Source organism: Anabrus simplex, chromosome 6 (assembly GCF_040414725.1).
Source record: "Anabrus simplex isolate iqAnaSimp1 chromosome 6, ASM4041472v1, whole genome shotgun sequence".
Taxonomy (NCBI): Eukaryota; Metazoa; Arthropoda; class Insecta; order Orthoptera; family Tettigoniidae; genus Anabrus; species Anabrus simplex.
In genome coordinates this window covers 90853391-90872413 of record NC_090270.1, presented here as the reverse complement: position 1 = coordinate 90872413, position 19023 = coordinate 90853391, and the positions used below count along the sequence as shown (strand labels likewise).

The 19023-nt window shown below is 38.8% G+C and overlaps 1 protein-coding gene across 1 annotated transcript in view; it reads right to left on the bottom strand.

Annotated features, from left to right (window-relative positions):
• LOC136876122 ((E3-independent) E2 ubiquitin-conjugating enzyme UBE2O) overlaps window positions 1-19023 on the bottom strand; it is a 322520-nt gene that overhangs the window by 87404 nt on the left and 216093 nt on the right. The window contains exons 10-11 of the mRNA XM_067149804.2: window positions 8483-8643; window positions 1776-1940 (exon numbers count right to left, since the gene is read on the bottom strand). Of these exons, the coding sequence (XP_067005905.2) occupies window positions 1776-1940; window positions 8483-8643 (326 nt within the window). The remainder of the gene's footprint in view (window positions 1-1775; window positions 1941-8482; window positions 8644-19023) is intronic.

Here is a 19023-nt window from a genome sequence, read left to right as displayed (position 1 = left end):
ATTCTTCTTGTCCATTAGAACACTGATGTTTGTCCACATATCTCCTATCAGTTACAGGGCAGAATTCCAACAATCCTGTATCACTAAAACTCTTTAGCAAGAGGAAAAATCTTACAGCACATCTTTTGTAAGCCATGTTCTTTGTAGTTCTTTTCCCTTCTGGTAACCCAATTTTTAACATTCCGCTAGCTCTCACAAGACACAGTTGAACAGGCAAAAACACAGTGGAACATGAACAGAAGTTCTGCAAATTGCGGAGTGGACCAATGTAGGGGCACTGCCGTAGTACACATTACAACTGCACAGCATCACAAGGGAATGGAAATGAGATTTCTTCTTAAATAATTTTAAAATATAGCACACAAATTCTGTTTTAAAAAGCTTAATGCCAATATTTAGAAAGGGAATTTTAAAATGAGGCTATTTTACATCCAATAGATTACATAGTTCCTTCACAGGAACTCAAACAAAAAACATGCAGCTCCATTTTAAGATATAGATTGTTCTAATAAGTTAATTCTCAAATAAGGAAATTAAGTGCCACCTCTAATACACAGACCAAAAAGATTGAACTATTTTGAGAGATCTGTTCTGAAGTCCTGTGTTCATTACCGCCTAACCTATTTCATTTGTGGTATATACAGGTAATATCAGCAAGTGAAATGCTAAAATGCTTAGGTTTCCGTGTTAAGATCCAGTTGTATCATAAATTTTAGCATTTCCCAACCCTCATAAGGCACAGAAAGGAAGTCCATGTGATGCTTTTGGCATTCAGATCTCCTAGGAGAAATAAGAGGCGTAGTCAATACAATACCAAAGTAGTAGCGGTTATCGTTTGTTTTTTTTTTCTTTTTGCTAGTGGCTTTACCTCGCACCGACACAGATAGGTCTTATGGCAACGATGGGATAGGAAAGGCCTACGAGTTGGAAGGAAGCGGCCGTGGCCTTAATTAAGGTACAGCCCCAGCATTTGGCTGGTGTGAAAATGGGAAACCACGGAAAACAATTTTCAGGGCTGCCGACAGGGGGATTCAAACCCCCTATGTCCCGGATGCAAGCTCACAGCCGCACGCCTCTAACCGCACGGCCAACTCGCAGGGTGGTTATTGTTTTAAAGGAAAATGAAACAAGATAATCATCTCCACCAAGACACTAAAATCAACAAATGTAACGTTTAACATAATTGTTATGTGAGAAATTGCTCCTTATTGTCAATACTAACTACAACCTGTAAATTACAACAGCTTCCAGTCAAGTTTGTAACAGTTTCCGTGGTTTCCCATTTTCACACCTTAATTAAGGCCACAGCCACTTCCTTCCCATTCCTAGACCTTTCCTATCCCATCGTCGCCATAAGACCTATCTGTGTTGGTGCGACGTAAAGCAAAAAAAAAAGTTTGTAACAGCTATTCTTCCTTGGAAGATAGGCCCCTAAAGATTAGCTGTGTCACCTGTTGGTTCATATTTACAATCAATCTTATAATGTCACAGTAAAGGATCTAAAACTAAAATAAAATTCCAATCTCAAATTATGTTTTCTAAGAAATTTAGAACCAACTGACATAACTTGACAGGATGGTAATGGTCGTCATTGGGTACAATCAAGACTGGAATTATGAATGGCTTATAACAAGATATTGTCGCTGTATCAACTTTTATATCCCTGCTGACAGGCCCAGTCAACTGACCGATGTTCTAATGTCAGTATTGTACAGTCCCCAAGCAACAACTGAAAGAGAATTTGAGAATTTTTTCAAGGAAAATAAAGTGCTTGCCTGCAATCTTTATACACATCCAATAGTTGCCTCATAACACTTGTAGTTTGTAAGGCTGGGTTTTGAGTAAAAATTTCTTCTAGACGAGACATAGCAATGCGTGCCTTCTCAATATTGGCAGCCAGTTTTGGCTTCAACATTTCTTGAAGGTCCTCTTCAGGGTACCTGCAACAGCCAACAATACAGTAATAATTTATCATTTCAATTGTAAAACCACAGAAGAAAATTGACTTGAATGTTTATATCTCTAGTCCTTCACATCAAAACGAAGTAAACTCTATCAATATGCTTGGGAGCAGTTGAGCATTACAAGTCAATAAACCTGTCCTATAGATATACTTAAAGTAGTTAATGATGATGCCACATGAAAAAAAATTTAAGTCCTAATACAGGCACAAGGGTGTCTCCAGATTTAAATCTACACAGAATAAAGCTGTGAAAGTGAACACAATACACGATGAAGGCAATTACTGATTAAAGAGAAGTTGTTCCATTAAGAAAAGTAATGGAATAAGGTACAGTGATGTAAATAGGGTAAGGGTCTCCACGATTTATTATTATTATTATTATTATTATTATTATTATTATTATTATTGGGTGGTGCTTCTATAATTTTGATGACCCACTAAATCACAGGATGATGCTGTACGTTCATGTCCAATCAACTATTATTCACCTTCTATGACGAAGAGAAAGAATTTCATATTGGAAAGGAATTTTTTTTAACATGCCAATGAATCTATTCACACAGGTCTCCCACACTTAAACACATTAAAATATCAACTAACTACACTTGAGTTTTGATCCTGCAACTTTGAGCATGGGAAAAAAAAAAAAAAAAGTCATCAAACCAAATCTGCTATGCAAGTAGCCAAAACATAGGATAATTCAGGGACATAAGATAGTTCCATACCCTGATTTTACAGTATATATTGTGTTCTATTTTACAATGTGCTACTAAGAGAGTATTTTTGAGGTGCAATACAATAGTAGGGTGTCACCCTCGGGGGAGCCTGTTAACCCCTAGAGGGCACATGTCCAGGTGGCAGATACGGGGACCCTGGTTGAAATACCCAATACAACCCGCAGACCAACAGGCAGCCCAGTTTCTGGGGACTTTAAAATACTGGGACACCCTCTCTCCGGGGGTAAAAAAAATATGGAGGGCCCAAGCCCAGGGTATGGGTGAAGACCCCAATGGCATCAGTGGCGGAGAAGGTGGACTTCGGTAAGGCATTGGTGGTGGAAGAGGGAAACTTGTAGTGTCTGTACTCCAGAGGAGCGGCTACAGAAGGCTTCTGTACTCCAGTGGAACAGCCCAGAGTAACACCTGGCAGTAGGTAGGAGTGTGGACCCCATCGTCATAATAGCCTATATATGGTATGGTACTAGTAAATCAACCTTGGATAAGATTAGAGCGTCTCCTGCTTAAGGCTACGTGCATTTCTCAGGGTACTGGGGAAACTGTGAGAAATGGGCAACCAGGGGCAACCAGTAACTATTAAGATAGGAATAGTAAATCTTATGACCCTGACAGGTAAGCTGGAGGAAGTAGTAGATTTCATGGAGAAGGAGAAGGTGGAAATGATGGGGCTGAGTGAAGTGAAATGGAAAGGTAACGGAAGGAAGATATTGAAGAAAGGATATACATTATACTGGAATGGTGGTCAAGAGGCAATGAATGGAGTGGGAATAATCATTTCGAAGCAATTAGAGGAGTATGTTGAAGTGGTAGAATGTGTGAGTGACAGAATAATGAAGATTACACTTAAGATGAAGAAGTGATAGACTTCATACAAGTGTATGCACCACAGATGGGAAACAGGGAAGAAGATATTGAAGGATTCTTGGAGAAAGTAGAACGAGTAATTTCAGGTGTGGAACTGGTTATTATGGGAGATCTGAATGCACACGTTGGAAACGAGAGACAAGGAAAAGAAAAGTCATTGGACCAAATGGTTATGGGAAAAAGGACTGTGAGGGAGAGGACCTAGTGGACTTCTGTGAAAGGAATGGACTTAGTGGGGAATACATGGTTTCGAAAGAAAAACAGCACGGAAATTACGAGTTATGGGTGGGGTGACAGAAGAACAAAATCAGTAATTGACTACTTTTTGGTGGAAAGGACAAATTGCAGGAAGTTGATGAATGTGACAGCTTTACCAGGAGAAGCCTTTGATGAGGACCATAGAGTTGTGGTGGCAAAATTATGGTTGGGAAAAATGGAAAAACTAAAAGAGATAAGAGAAAGCAAAATAAAAGTATGGAAATTGAAAGACGAAAAATGTACAGGAAGATTTTCAGGAGAGATTGAAGCAACTTTAAAAAGGCATTTGTTAGTGAAAGAAAAGGCAACACCATAGTGGACTGAGGAAGTGAGGAAAGTGGTGAAAGAAAAGAAGACAGCCTGGCGAGAATGGAAAACCGAGATCAAACAGAAGAAAGCAAAAGGAAGTATCTCAACAGTAAACGGAAATGTAAGAAGGTGGCAGAAGAGAAGAAGGAGTTGGGAAGAATTCACACAAAAAATGGTTGTGGATGTAAGTGGCAGTAAAAGGATGCTGTATGGACTTAAAAGAAAGAGTTATCACAAGCTAGTGAAAAAGGAAGATCGGGAATTGTTAACACACCTAGAAGAGATAAAGAGAAGATGGAATGAGTACTTTGAATGTGAACAACTGTACAGGGGAGATAGAAGCAATACAGTGTGAGGACTCAGCAACAGAGGATGATATAACAATGGTGGAGTTATCGGTACAAAAGATGTAGATGGGAAAAGCAAAAGGGATGGATGAAATAAGTGAGGAAATGATGAAGGCTGCTGGACCTGTTGGTATGCAATGGTTGTACCGACTACTAAAGTGTATGTGGAAACACAAATGTGTACCAGAAGACTGGAAAAAAGGGATAATAATACCAGTGTTTAAGAAAGGGGACAAGAAAGTCTGTGGTAACTATAGAGGAATCATACTTATATCGCAGGTAGTTAAAATACTGGAAAGGATATTAGAAAGAAGAATGAGAAGAAAGATTGAAGGAGAGTTACAAGAGGAACAACATGGCTTCGGGAGTGGAAGATCTACAGTGGACCCAATCTTTAGCATGAGACAGCTGATGGAAAAGAACTGGGAATATGGAAAGGATCTGGTCATGACTTTCATAAATATAGAAAAGGCATATGATAGTGTCCCCAGAGAGAAGATTTGGGAAACCATGGTTAAAAAGAGACTCGGAAGAGAAATGTTAGAAATGGTGCAAGCAATGTACAACAATATTGTGTCAGCCGAGTACTGACCCCAGTTGGAAAGACAGAATGGTTTAGGAATAAGACTGGACTAAGACAGGGAAATGTGCTGTCACCTCTTTTGTTTATTATGGTCATGGACGAAATTGTAAAGGAAACAAAGGAAGCCTATAGAGATAAGAGATGAAGATACTACTGTTTGCAGATGATGTGATCTGGGGAAAGTACAGCAAGGAATTGCAACAACAACTAGATGTACTGAACAAAAAAAATAGAGAAGTATGGCATAAAAATCAGTACAGAGAAAAGTTTTTTTTTTTTTGCTAGTGGCTTTATGTCACACCAACACAGATAGGTCTTATGGCGATGATGGGAGAGGAAAGGCCTAGGAGTTGGAAGGAAGCGGCCATGGCCTTAATTAAGGTACAGCCCCAGCATTTGCCTGGTGTGATAATGGGAAACCATGGAAAACTATCTTCAGGGCTGCCGGCAGTGGGATTCGAACCCACTATCTCCCGGATGCAAGCTCACAGCCGCGCGCCCTTAACCGCACGGCCAGCTCACCTGGTGCACAGAAAAAAGCAACACTATGGTGATGTCAAGAGGGGAAAGGCAACGAAAGGGCACTGTGAAAACTGGAAGTCAGATTTTGGAAATTGTGGAGTGAATTAATGCAAAATGCTAGAGTGGACATGGAATATTAGCAGGAGGGTACTGCAGGGTAATGTGTTCTACCAAAGTGTAAGAAAACTTCTTTGGAGCAAAGAAGTACCAAGGAAAAGTAAAGAGATAATGTACAAAATGTACTATGTTCCGATACTGACTTATACAGCTGAGACTTGGACCCTGACTAGCAGGCAAGAGAGTAGAATTCAAGCCAGTGAGATGAAATTCCTAAGAAGTATGATAGAAAAGACAGTGAGAAATGAAAATGTTAGGAAGGAAATTGGAATAGCAAAGCTAAATGAGAGAATTGAAAAGAATAAACTATAGTGGTTCGGACATGTAAAGAGGATGGAGGAGTATAGAATTCCAAGACAGATGCTGGAGACAAAGTGCGAGAAATCTGGTGTTAGTGTCCGTATCAGATACACGCAACTTACGAAGAACACAGGGACACTCACTTCAAACCAAATTAAACAATAGATCACTACATCTGATGAAAAGGAATAGCTATTCAAAATTACGAATTCCCCTTCAAGCTACATAAAGTCATTACCCATATTACATTGAACAAACAAATTATAAATAAAGTTGCTCGTCTATACAGATAGAGATGCCAACTCCCAGATCAACTCAAGAACATTTGACTGCTGTAGGAGCGACGACATAGTTTGGCATCAACCACAACTGTTTCGATGTGTCATTTAATTTCAAGTTTGGATGTGTTATTCAGACTTCTTCAATGTTTTAAATTAAGACTGTAAATTGTGGTATACCAAAGTGTTTAATTTATTATTGGTTATATGTGATTATATGTCTTCCAATTGTAGCGTGGCTGAAGATGACCCAATATATATGGGGTCGAAACTAGTCCCAGTTTTATAAGACAATATACAAACTTATGGTATCGAATAGGTGGACCCTTCTCTACCCTTTGATAGTAGTCAGTGAAGAGTGGCATAAGAAGACAAAATTTAGACTGAGACAAGATCGTGGAAGAGGAATGGTGGAAGGAAAGAGGAAAATGGAGAAGTGCCATAAATACCCTGACCCGGCAGGAGCTAGATAAGGGGAAATGATGATGATGATTAACATGTCAGAGGTTAGTTCTTGGGTTACTTTGTCCAATAGGCCAGTGTGCAATCCCTTTTCCACTGTAATGACATATTTTACAGTTTTCTTTTCAACCAGAGATGCGTGTTTCCTGGCATAATTTATTTTTTATTTTATTTTTTGTCATCTGTCGCTGTGTTCATCCTATTATATGCTCTTTTCCATGTTTCTATCTCTCCTTATATGACCTGATTTTACACCTGTTTGTTTCTTTCTAAAATTGATTCTCTCTTGTAATTAACCCTGCCCCTGCACCTCCCTACACCATTCAGCATAATAAATTCACCTAAAACAAACAGTATATCATCACACAGACTCATTAAGGAACTCGATAAGGAGGAATGTGAAAGTTTCATGTGTTTTACAGTCTAATGTTACTCAGATTTTGTAAGCATAACTGGTGTTTTATACGACTTACCTTGCGATAAAGTCTAATTTATTTTACGTGGAAGTCTAACGAGAGGGATTTAATTGTATATGTGGAATAATAATAATATTATTATTAACAAGAAATGAGAATGGAAAAAAAGAAATTGAAATAAGAAAACTTTCAGACAAAATTAAGAGAATTAAATTTAGATGGTTCGAACATGTTATGAGGATGGACGCTGATGATACAAGCTAAGACTCGAGAACCTGAGATAAAATTGATCACAAACAGCATATTAAGAAGGAATCTGGATTGGAAGATGAGCAGCAGCAATGGTGGTTGGATAGGGGAAGAGAGAAAGGTGGTGCTGTGAAAAGGAAAATAATGATGGTAATGGTGATACTGAAAACCATGTATACACTGATCAGGATTTAAACTACAGTCACCTTGGCAAGAAACTAGTAAGAAAGTCACCAAATAAAGTATGAAGTTAAAATAAAGGTTCATCCCTTTTATAAAGATAACAACCAATATCTATAACCGGAGACCCTGGGTGACATCAAATAGGTAATCACAATGAATGAAAAAGGACATACAGTAGGTGAATCTCTGATCACATTTTAGCAATCTTACTAACAAGTTTCCAAAAAAGGTTCTTAAACAAATTGATAATATGTAAAACTTCGGTGAAATAATACTACTTTCATGCCAGATTTACAGGACTTACAAATGAAACTTTGCCAAACCTGCAACAAGCAGGGTTCTCCAATAAATATAACTCATTTATAGGAATTATTCCAAAGGAGTTGTCAGGACTGGATTTCCAAAATGTACAAAGTATTCAAGATATGCTACAAGGAAAAAAAGTTACATTTAACTTTTGTGAATTTAGGCCTGGCATATTTCTGAAAGAGAAAAGGACCTCAGGACCATCTGAAAAGGGTATCGGTGGAAATCATGTAGTATAAAATCACCATTAAAAGACTGCCTTACTATGTATCTTTCCTAATATGTGCTACTTTTGTCCTAATACTTATTTTTACAATTTTTAAGATCAGAACATGCAAGCTATTTTCTTCCCATTCTCAATTTTTCAGGACAAAGGCTGTAACTACAGAAGAATCTCACTCCTAATCAGAAAAGATCCACCTTGTGAACAGCTGGACTCAGAACTACAGGGATGCACCTTTAAATTTTTTTAATCTACTCAGAAAAGCTAATCAATACAGAAAATAAATCCTATTGATGGACAATGCGAATTACAGCCTTCCATCCACTATACAATTAACAAAAAATAAATGAAAATTAATTGCGTACTCTTCCTCAAAGACAACACAATCTTCAGACTCCGTTTCCCACGAAGCTTCACTGCTGTTATCATCCCAGAGTTCACCTTCATCGCTGTCGTATTCTCCCACTTTGTATAAGTCCTGAGGCCAGGACATTGACACATGCCCGTCAACCCACCACACACGCACCTGCATTACACACACATACACACTTCATTTAAAACATCCCAAACTGAAATACTACTACATTCTATGAATTCATTTCCAAAAAGTAAGGCAACACATTTTCTTCCTTCTTAGTTAAAAATCTTCAGTTAATTCTAACAATTCTTACTTTATGTCTTCTTTTGAAAAGTAAAAAGGAAGGCAATGTATCTGTTTCATTAAAACTAATACATCTTCAAAATATATTTTAAAAAATGAACAGGTATCAATACTGTAGTTACTACAGACAAATTCAGAACATTTTTATCAATCTAGCTACAGATGGGGAGGTGAATAATGACTTCACAATATTAATGACTATAATATTGCCATCTTGATAGAAGACCAAAAAAAAAAAACATACACTATCTTCATTATAAACTGTTATAATTTTCAGCCATTATTATCCTAAGTAACTTATCCTCCTCCATTCGCCTCACATGACACCGTAACAGAAGCCAATTTATGTGTAGAGAATCATCCATCGAGGTGATTCCTAACAGCCTCCATCTTATCATTCCAAGTACCCTCTTGCCAGTATTTGTAACAGCAATTATTCTCACTACTTTCATGTCTGATACTTCCAACTTATAAGATATTCTGAGTCCACTCAGCTTTCATTCTCTTAGTAAATATCTGATTAACGATTTATAATTAAACCACCTACGCCCAAATTTATTTACTTTTTCTGTCCAAAGACCAGTCCAGCTCCTTCACTGAATGGCCAGTATAGTGGCCTTTGGTTCAGAGGACCCCAGGTTCAATTCCTGGACTGGACTGGGGATTCTAACAGTCTGGTTAATTCTTCTAGCTCAGGGACTGAGGTCTGTGCTCGTCTTAACATACATCTTGATTTACATACATCAAACTACATTACAAACCATCACAGAAACACGCAATAGTAAATACAGCCCTCCACCTTTAAAACTGGGCTTAAATCCATACAAAGTGCTGACCCCGTATCACTGGGAAAAGGCCAGCATGAAGAAGACGAAGAAGAAGGAGGAGGAGGATGGCTTCTCACAAGAAAAAAAAAAGAACTAAAACTATTTCATTCTTTTAAGTCCTGTATATACACATGGGTTGATAACAACCCGTTAAGTACTTGCTCGGAAATAAGAGTGAGAATAGCTAGAATTTTTTACCAGACAACAATTTACTTTAACAAATATAAGCTACAATGTATATCTATGAAATAAGCATAATCACAGCAATAATATTTACTGTTCCCTATCATTATAAGGGGGTTGAATGTTGCACACGTCTGCAGGTTAAGTTTAAAATGCCTAACACATGACACTTGGGTGGTGCTAAGCGAGCAACAGCGCATACGCAGCCGAACTATTTGTTGAATTTTAACAGATCTCCGGACCATGTGGACTGAAATGTGAACACAAAAGTTTCTTCTCAGAAACAAATAGCAAGGTTGTTTGGGGCCCAGCCTAAGACTGCCAAATTAAATGCAAAGGCATTTCAAGAGCAAAAAAGCGACCTATCACAACTTCTGCTTGATAATGATGTTGATCTAACCATAGTAAATGAGACATATACAACACATAAAAAGCAATTGAAGAATAGAGGGAAGATTCCTGACTTTAACACGTTGCCATCTGGGCTATCTGGCACACAATTACCCACAGTGGCCAACCATTCCTCAAAAGGCACAATCGTTTTACAGTTTCACTCAAATAATTATAACTCCTAAAGTTAACAATATAATTCACTGAAATGTTCCATACAGATGCACTAACCTCTCTAGTGGTTGACCAAGGTATTCTGGTAATGGTACCCTATTGAATTACCTGTACTCCAGTAAATCATAACCAATGGCTAAACAACCTACAACTACAACCTATAACCCATTTTCACAGATTTGCTCAGCAAAATTTTCACTTCGGATATCTCCCCAAATTGTTCCAAAATGGGATAATATCCAGTTCACATCAGCTACAGAGAAATATGGTAGGGCTATTGTCCGGAATACTCATGTCTGTATTATTTTTACAGTCATAAGAATCTTGCTGCTCTCACAGCACATGCTGCTTTATAAACGTGTCATTCTTGGCATCACATTCATCAAAATGCACAGAAATGGCAGAGGAGGAACCTAACACAATTAAGTGGAAACAATGCCAGACTCGGCTAGGATCGTCAACCCACTCTCCAAAGTTCAGAGCCCCTGGACCCCTTTCAGCCACCTCTTAGAACAAGCAGGGGATATCGTGGATGTATTCTGCCATCCTATCCGCAGGAGTTTTAACACTAATCATAAGGAAAATGGAAGAGGTCCGACACTTCAAATATTGAAGGTATGGGTAAAAGAAAGGGAAGGGCCACAAACTGTGTGAAAATGAAAAAATCCCTACGCTTTGCAAACTTAATACCGTTTGGATCGGAAGAGAACAAGATGACCCAGGGTGATCGGAAAGAAAAGGTGAAAGTGAGCAGCCTGGCACATATAAGTGGAAGCAATATCAGGCTCAGCTAGGGAAATCATGGTCACCAACTACACTCCCAAGTTGAAAGCCTCTGGTCTGCCTTTTAGTTCTTCTTATGACAGGCAGGAACAGGAGTGGTTATTCCACGGAATGAAGGGAATGAGTCAATGTTACAAACTTTAAAATAAATATTAACCACAAAAAAAAGCTTAAATATTTATAATTTTCTTTTCTTTTTTTTGGATCATTTATACACTGTATAATTAACATTATTTTAGCATGACAGTGGTGCATGGGCAGTTGAGAGTTGGAAACATACAGTATGTCTGTTTCCACGAGGCACAAGGGTGTGCTATCAATGTCGTTTGACAGGCAAGTCACAAGTGGCTTGCCAAGCCCCACAAGGGTTCCAGTGACAATAATGTCCCACTCTGCCCCCTTCACAATTCTTTGGTTGGATTCGGGAATCTCTGGCTAGGCGGAACGCATCTGACTATTTCATTCCATTCGAGAGTATTTATACGTGCTAAAACTTAACAAGAAAAAAGTTTAATAAATTGAGCTTGTGTCCTCAACTGAAGTGAAATATTCGTACAAGTAGTATAATTTCATTTCATTTGGGTTATTTGTGAAAACTGCACCAAACTGACATGCCAAAAGAGCATACATATTAATTAAAGGCACTACTGCAATTTTGCCGGCTGAGTAGGGAATGCATGGACTGTGCTCACTCCCAGCTTTGAGTCACTAAGCATGGTAACTGTCACCAAGAGTGAAGAGAGCGGCTGATTTCTCTGGTGTAAAGAAACGAAAACAAAATTATGTGTCTGACACTTTAATGCAAATCAGTATGGAAAAGTAGGCTGGTTATGTGGTTGTCAAAGAACATCAAAACTCTACTGTTGGCCTTTAGTTCTATTTTCAAATAAAAAGGTGTGTAGAACAGTGCAGGCTTCGATCTGCTTAAAGCATCTCAGCATCATCAACGATCACAAACACATATCCAAGCTGAAATTCTATTAACAACATTCGTTAACAAGCAGAATACATTTGTAACTCAATCAGCAGTGTAAACTGGAGATAATAAAACATAATGAGTTGGTAATAAATAATAGAAAGGAAATCCAATGACTGATTGATGATGTAATGTATCTTGTAAGACAAGAACTTCCTCTCAGAGCACATGCAGAAGATAAAAGTTCCTTAAATCATAGAAATTACATCAAAATCATAACGCTGCTGAGCAAGTACGATGAGACACTGATAAATCATTTGCAGAAAGATACAGTGTTCACAGGTCTTTCACATAAAATTACAAAATGATTTAAGTGATTGAGCAGCCAGTATGTTATTGATCGAAATAAAGAAAGAAGTATTGTAGTAACCATTTGTGGTGATTATTATTATTATTGCTGAAACTACTGCTATTTCTGCCCATTCCCAACTTTCAACTGTTGTTAGGTACAAATCTGCTGATGGAGAAGTGCGGGAGCGATTTCTTGGATTTACTGACGTAAGCGGTGATCGCAGTGCTCTTGCAGATAGTGTATTCCACATAATGGACGAGTAAAACTAAACTAGTCGCTCAATGTTACGATGGAGCAGCAGTGATGTCAGGAGAGCTTGGTGGTTTACAGAAAAGAGTGGAAGACAAATATCTCGATGCTTTATTTGTACACTGTTCTGCTCACAGACTGAACCTTATCCTTCCACAGATAACCTCTAATATAAAGTGTAGAATATTCTTCATGACTGAGTAGCTTGGCCTCTATTTTTCCATAATTCAACAGAAAAAACTACTGCATTAGATAAGGAAATCAAGAGATGATATCCTAAAGTGCATCCAACATGATGCAATTACAATGGAAGACTTGTTGAAACAGTTCACGTGAATAAAAAGAAGAATTAGTTCAGTTGTTTGAGAATATTACTGATATAATGTAGAGCGCTGGGATAGTCTAATATCACAAAGCTTGAGGTTTCAACAGTGTTATCTACAATTCCAGTTCAATTTCATTTTATTAGTTTTCAGCGAGATATTTTGCATGACCCATTCTCTCTTTGAAACTCTTCAAACGAAAGCAATGGATGTAAATTTCTGCATTGCCAAAGTAAAGGAAACAAAAAGTATCACTCATGATCAAATAAATTAATGTGAAAGAGTATGGAACAAATGTCAAGAGAACTACGAGCAGCCAAGGAAGAGGCAACATCAAATGATACCTGCGACATAAATTCACACTGCTACAAAGTATGACGTATATTGCAAGATATATGACAATATATATACCCAACTAGAACTATGGTTCCAAGCACTCAAAAAATTAACATTTAGAACACAAAGAAAAGTTTCCCTGAAGGAGCCTTCTGTTCTTTGAAAAAAAGTTACGGACAGCATTTTGACTTCACACGTCTAAAAAGTGAGTTCAGCGTAGCTATGATGGGAGTTCTAAAACTTTTGTTTAATTTTAAACAGTGCATTGTCATCATCTGCTTTTCTGAAGTGTTCAATTAATGTACGTTGATTTCAGCTATCCTAGTGCCGGTAGTTCATTTCCGGCCCTTAGAAGAATCCACAACAAAGACTCTCGAACTTGTCTCTGCTGGTGATTGAGAAGATTTTACTAAAATTGAAATCATCAGAGAATGAAGAATATTACAGCCTTGTCAAAAAAGAATTTATCAAGAAGGAGAGGTAGATGGAATTAACTTTCAAACAGAACAAGACAATGAGGGTTATTTTATACATCCTCTTAGTTTATACGTGTTTCCCTTACTGTAAAAGTCACGCACCGCCAATGGGCAGGACATACTGTAGATACATTCTACTGCCCCCGCCCACGGGAGTATTTCAGTATTACAATTTGATGAAAAAAATTACCTTCACTGTGCACGATTTACAGTGATTTGATAGGAACTGCAGAATGAAACATGTCATTCTTTGTTTAACAGTGTGTATTTCTTCTTTTATAGGCATGTTATAGTGGTTATATATTATGTTTTGAACTAATGTGTTCAACAGACTGAAAAGCCTTTAAGTTACATTAACTACAATGATGGAAAGTATGACTTCCTTCTTAACAAACCAATCAAAATAATCAAGCTCAGAGAGACACTCACCCCATTTTGTCAAATAACTTGCAGTATCTTCATAAAATAGCTTACACTCATCTTGGAATTTTACAAGTTTTGTTTCCTTTAATGCTAGCAAAACCTAGATTCTGCCTTTCTCTCACAGTTTTACCGACATCCAACAAAATTATTTTTACCTCATTCATTAAAATGTCCTTTTCTGCAATCCTGCTTATAGACTTTTGAAATAGACTCATCCGTGCAAATTAATTGTTTCTCTCTCTCTCTCTCTCTGCTACTTGTTTAACGTTAAACTAACACATCGAAGGTTTTCAGAGACAGAAGGATAGGAAAGTGCTAGGGTTGGGAAGGTAGCATCCATGACCTTAATTAAGGTACAGCCCCATCATTTACCTGGTATGAAAATGGGAAACCAAGGTAAACCATCTTCAGGGCTGCCGACGGTGAGATTCAAACCCACTATCCTCCAAATGCAAGCTCACAGCTACGCAACCCTAACCGCACGGCCAACTTGCTCGGGTCCATGCATTTAAGAACCATACATAGGCCTCCTCCGCTTCATCAAACAAAAAATATTTCAGGTAAACTGGATACTTGCCCAATGACAAACAGTAAGATTTCAGTGGCTCGAACATTTGTAACAACCTCTCAATCACTAGGAACATGCATAACCCCCTAGTTTTACATGGTTTAGTAGAACCTATGATATGTTACATTTAAAAAATCACAATATTCCATGAGTGTTGCAACTCTGACAGGTATATGGAAAAATAATTGAACACCTTCACTATCATAGATTCAACATCAATTGAAAGGCTATTCACACCATTCTGTATGGAGTATAGACTTGACCAGTTACCAGACTGAATAGCATGTACTACATCTGGAAGCATTTGACTACGCACTTTGCAAATTTTTTTCCTTTCCCTGTTACTGTTATTCGAGAGGGTATAACATCTTTAATATCCACCGAGCAATACCTTTTAACCTTTTCAACCAATGCCTGCCACAAATTAAGAAAAACCTTCACCCTCCATAGCGGAAAATGATGTCCTTGACGCACATTTCCACGCATTTGTGATAAAGTTTTTTGTCCTACTTTAAAATATTTATACTCTGCGCAAAGTTTTGCAAACACATCATAACATACTTGTGTGCTTAGCAGATTTTTACAAAAATTGCACTGCAAAAAACCTATTAGCTAATTTTATACCTGTAATAAACACAAGTACATTTTTCATCATATTGAACTTGAGCCCTCTTTCTTTACTAGTATATAGTACCTACCACTTCTTAACCATTCCCCAATTTCCTTTACAGATGATTTATTTTCCTGCTACTCACCACTAACAAATACTGAACGAAATATGTAGCATCTCTAACATATATTACCACACTGATGTACATTACCAAGTCCGCCAGTCAAACAGATCCTGCAAAACTTGGCAGGCTTAAAAGAACTCAGATTTGGTTGCTATATGGCATGTACACTCAGTACACGTGCACTCTTGCTTCGGTGATGCGCATGCTTTCCAGATCTGGAAAGGAAAATCCACGAGGCTATCGAAATCGAGAAACATCCGAAGAATATGAATTTAGAAGAAGGATATAAAGTCAGTAATTCTTGGATGCCTATCATTCATAGTTTAAGACATACAGACCACAACATAAACACGCAGGCCAAAACCCCACTTAGATAACAGCGTGGGTAAGCCCTCACTACCTGGTTGTGACACATACCTTTCAGAATTCTTACGAGACAGCCAGGGGCTTACATCAGACAGAAAGGCTAGGATATAAAAGACCAAGGTCAGGGCCACTCTTGTAGTTGTGACTGCTGCCTGGGAGACTGACTACCTCAGATCGAGTAGGGGTATTTCAGTCGCCTTGACAAAGAACATTGCAATGTATTTGAAATTTTGGCAAACTGTACGTGATGTACAGACGACAACAACAACACGGTTCAACCCAGAAAATAAACTAAATAATTCTTCACACCGTGGAAGCTCCACCTCTAAGATAGATTTTAATTTTTTGTCTTCATTAGCAAGGAATTTTACGACATTTACTGTATCCATAACTAGGCTATCACAAAACAAATATGCACCATGCTGGTCAACTTCACACGATTATGTTACTAATCCAGGTACAGGCTATTACACGAAAAATATTCACTACCCTTCACTGTACCATTCAACACAAAATAAATTTCTAAATGGAATGCAAAATACAAGCACAAGCAGACTCACTGTGTTATTCACCAATCTTGCTACTAACAAGCAAACAAAACTGAACATTCCTGAGGGTAACAGCTTGCTCCTCAAAAGTGCAACTTATCCTGTGAACTTCAGGAATTCAAGGCCTTTTGCTGTAATCACGCAACTGTAGTGACGGCTCTTACCTGAGTTGGAAATCACATTTATTTCGCAAGGAATGAAAAATAACTTTTTCAGGGCTAGGAATAATGTGATCGTACTAAGTTGTAATAACAAAAATTCAAGACTCAGTGAGGTATTTTTACAATAGATTTAATCCAATGAGAATCGGGACTTTGAATTTATGATGTGCTAAGCATGAGGAACGCACTAACGAGGTCTCACTGTATATCTATTCTTATCGATGATCTTACATTTTCTTCTAATACTTGAATCAACCTGTCATCACACAAATTATCACAAGTTTGTATTAACCCAGAATGCACAGGTAACATCACAGTGATGTGTACACTCAACCACACGAAAATTGCCCCATCTTTGAAGATGACTTTCTCTCAAAATCATCAAAATTCTCTTGTTTGTGCCAGGATGACCATATTGTGCAGGTGACAGGATTCTCTTCGGCCACCAGCTATCCACAGTTTATAAATATCATCACGTTTCAAGAATGTATAAAATGAAGTATTTTTTCCTGGCCAAATTTCGTGCAGTTGAGTGTACGTACTTGATATTTCAAGGAAGGAAGAAGTTTCAACAAATTATTTTAATCATTCTCCAAATGGATCTGCATCATTGAGTTTCTTGTAATACAGTGAGAAGTTCCAGCAAAAGAGTAACAGAGGGATAGTTGATGCTGAAATATATACCCCTCAATTCAGAAAATGTACAAAGGCAGATCAAATATAAACAGGAATTTGAATGTACCGCTGCTCTTAGTAATAATTCTGAGGCGGGGCTTTGCCAGGATGTTGGCGGGGGTGTCTGGAGAAGGGGTTTGCGCGCACGAACGACGGTGGAAAGCTGAGCTGCTTCAGTACGCCGTGAGTGAGCAAAAGGTCTGTTGCACAATGCATCACTATCAAATTTCTCGCAAAAGAGGGCACCAAATCTTCTGAAATTTTGAGATGGCTCTGCGCACAGTTTGGGAAAGAAATACTTTCGCAGACTCGAGTGTATGAGTGGGCTAAAAAATTTGTGGCAGGAAGAGAAGCTGTGGAAAATGAACCTCATGAATGCAGACAACATTGTTGCCGTTCGTGAGATTATTGGTGAAGATCGGTGAATAAAAATTTTGCAAATTGTTTTAGCCATAGGAATAAGTTACGGAAGTGTTCAAACCATCATCCGAGATGAACTACATTTCCGAAAATTGTCTGCCATGTGGGTTCTTCGTCTCCTCAACCAGGAACAAAAAACTTGGTGCTGGGTAGGCAGTTTTTTAATGGAATGTGGAATTCCTGAAGAGTTGAGAGCAAAAATTTGGTAATGTTAGTTCCAGTAGCATCCCCTTCTAAATTAGGCAGAGAGAGTAGACAACACTGAATTTTATTGAGTTCAGGACAAAAAACGTTAAAACTATATAATATACTTTGAAGTCTCTTTTACTGCTACCATCAGTACAAACAGAAAATGCATTCCACCTGCAAATGTGATGCAATTTTCTCTCTTTCTTTCATGCACATTTCTGTAAAAATACACTGACTTAGCAAATGTCATGGGATAGTCACCTAATAGCGTGTGGGGCCTCCTCTGGCCCTGCGAACTGCAGTGAGACGCCGTGGAAGTGAGTCGACAAGTCCCTGGTAGTCCTCTGGACGCAGCTGACACAAAATCATTTGCAGAGCGGCTGCCAATGCTGGTCTGTTCGTGGGTGCAGGGTCCATGGCACGGAGCCTGGGTTCCAGGACATCCCAGATATGCTCGATAGGGTTCATATCGGGGCTCTTGGGTGGCCATGGCAGTCGTTGGACCTCCACTGCATGTTCCTGGAACTATTCCTGGGCGACGTGGGAGCGATGTGGCGGTGTGTTATCATCTTGAAACACTGCAGAACCGTCTGGGCGCAAGAAGGCCAAAAATGGGTGGAGATGGTCTCCGAGCAGCTCGACATACCGTGTACCATTCAAAGTCTCTTCCAGAACAACTAGGGGGCCCATTCCATACCAGAAAAATGCACCCCATAACACACACACCAGCGCCCTGGATCACACCTTTGAGGCAGGCGAGATCCATCGCTTCATGTGGTCTGCGCCATACACGGTGCCTCCCATCGGCATAGTGCAGTTGAAATCGTGATTCGTCCGACCATATCACGTTACGCTATTGTTCCAATGTCCATCCCTGGTGACTGGCGACAAATGCGCGTCGTCGTGCAGATGACGTTGGGTTAAAAGTGGCACCTGTGTGCGGCGCCGGCTGCCATACCCCATAGAACCCATGTTCCTACGGATTGTCACTGAGAGACGTGTCTAGCACGGCCTGTGTTGAATTGAGCCATGATTTGTTGCACGGTTGCCCGTCTGTCACTATTGACAATTCGTCTCAGATGTCACCAGTCACGGTCATCGAGGGTGGCTGGACGGCCGGTCGTTCGTCTGTTGTGGACGGTAACACCCGCA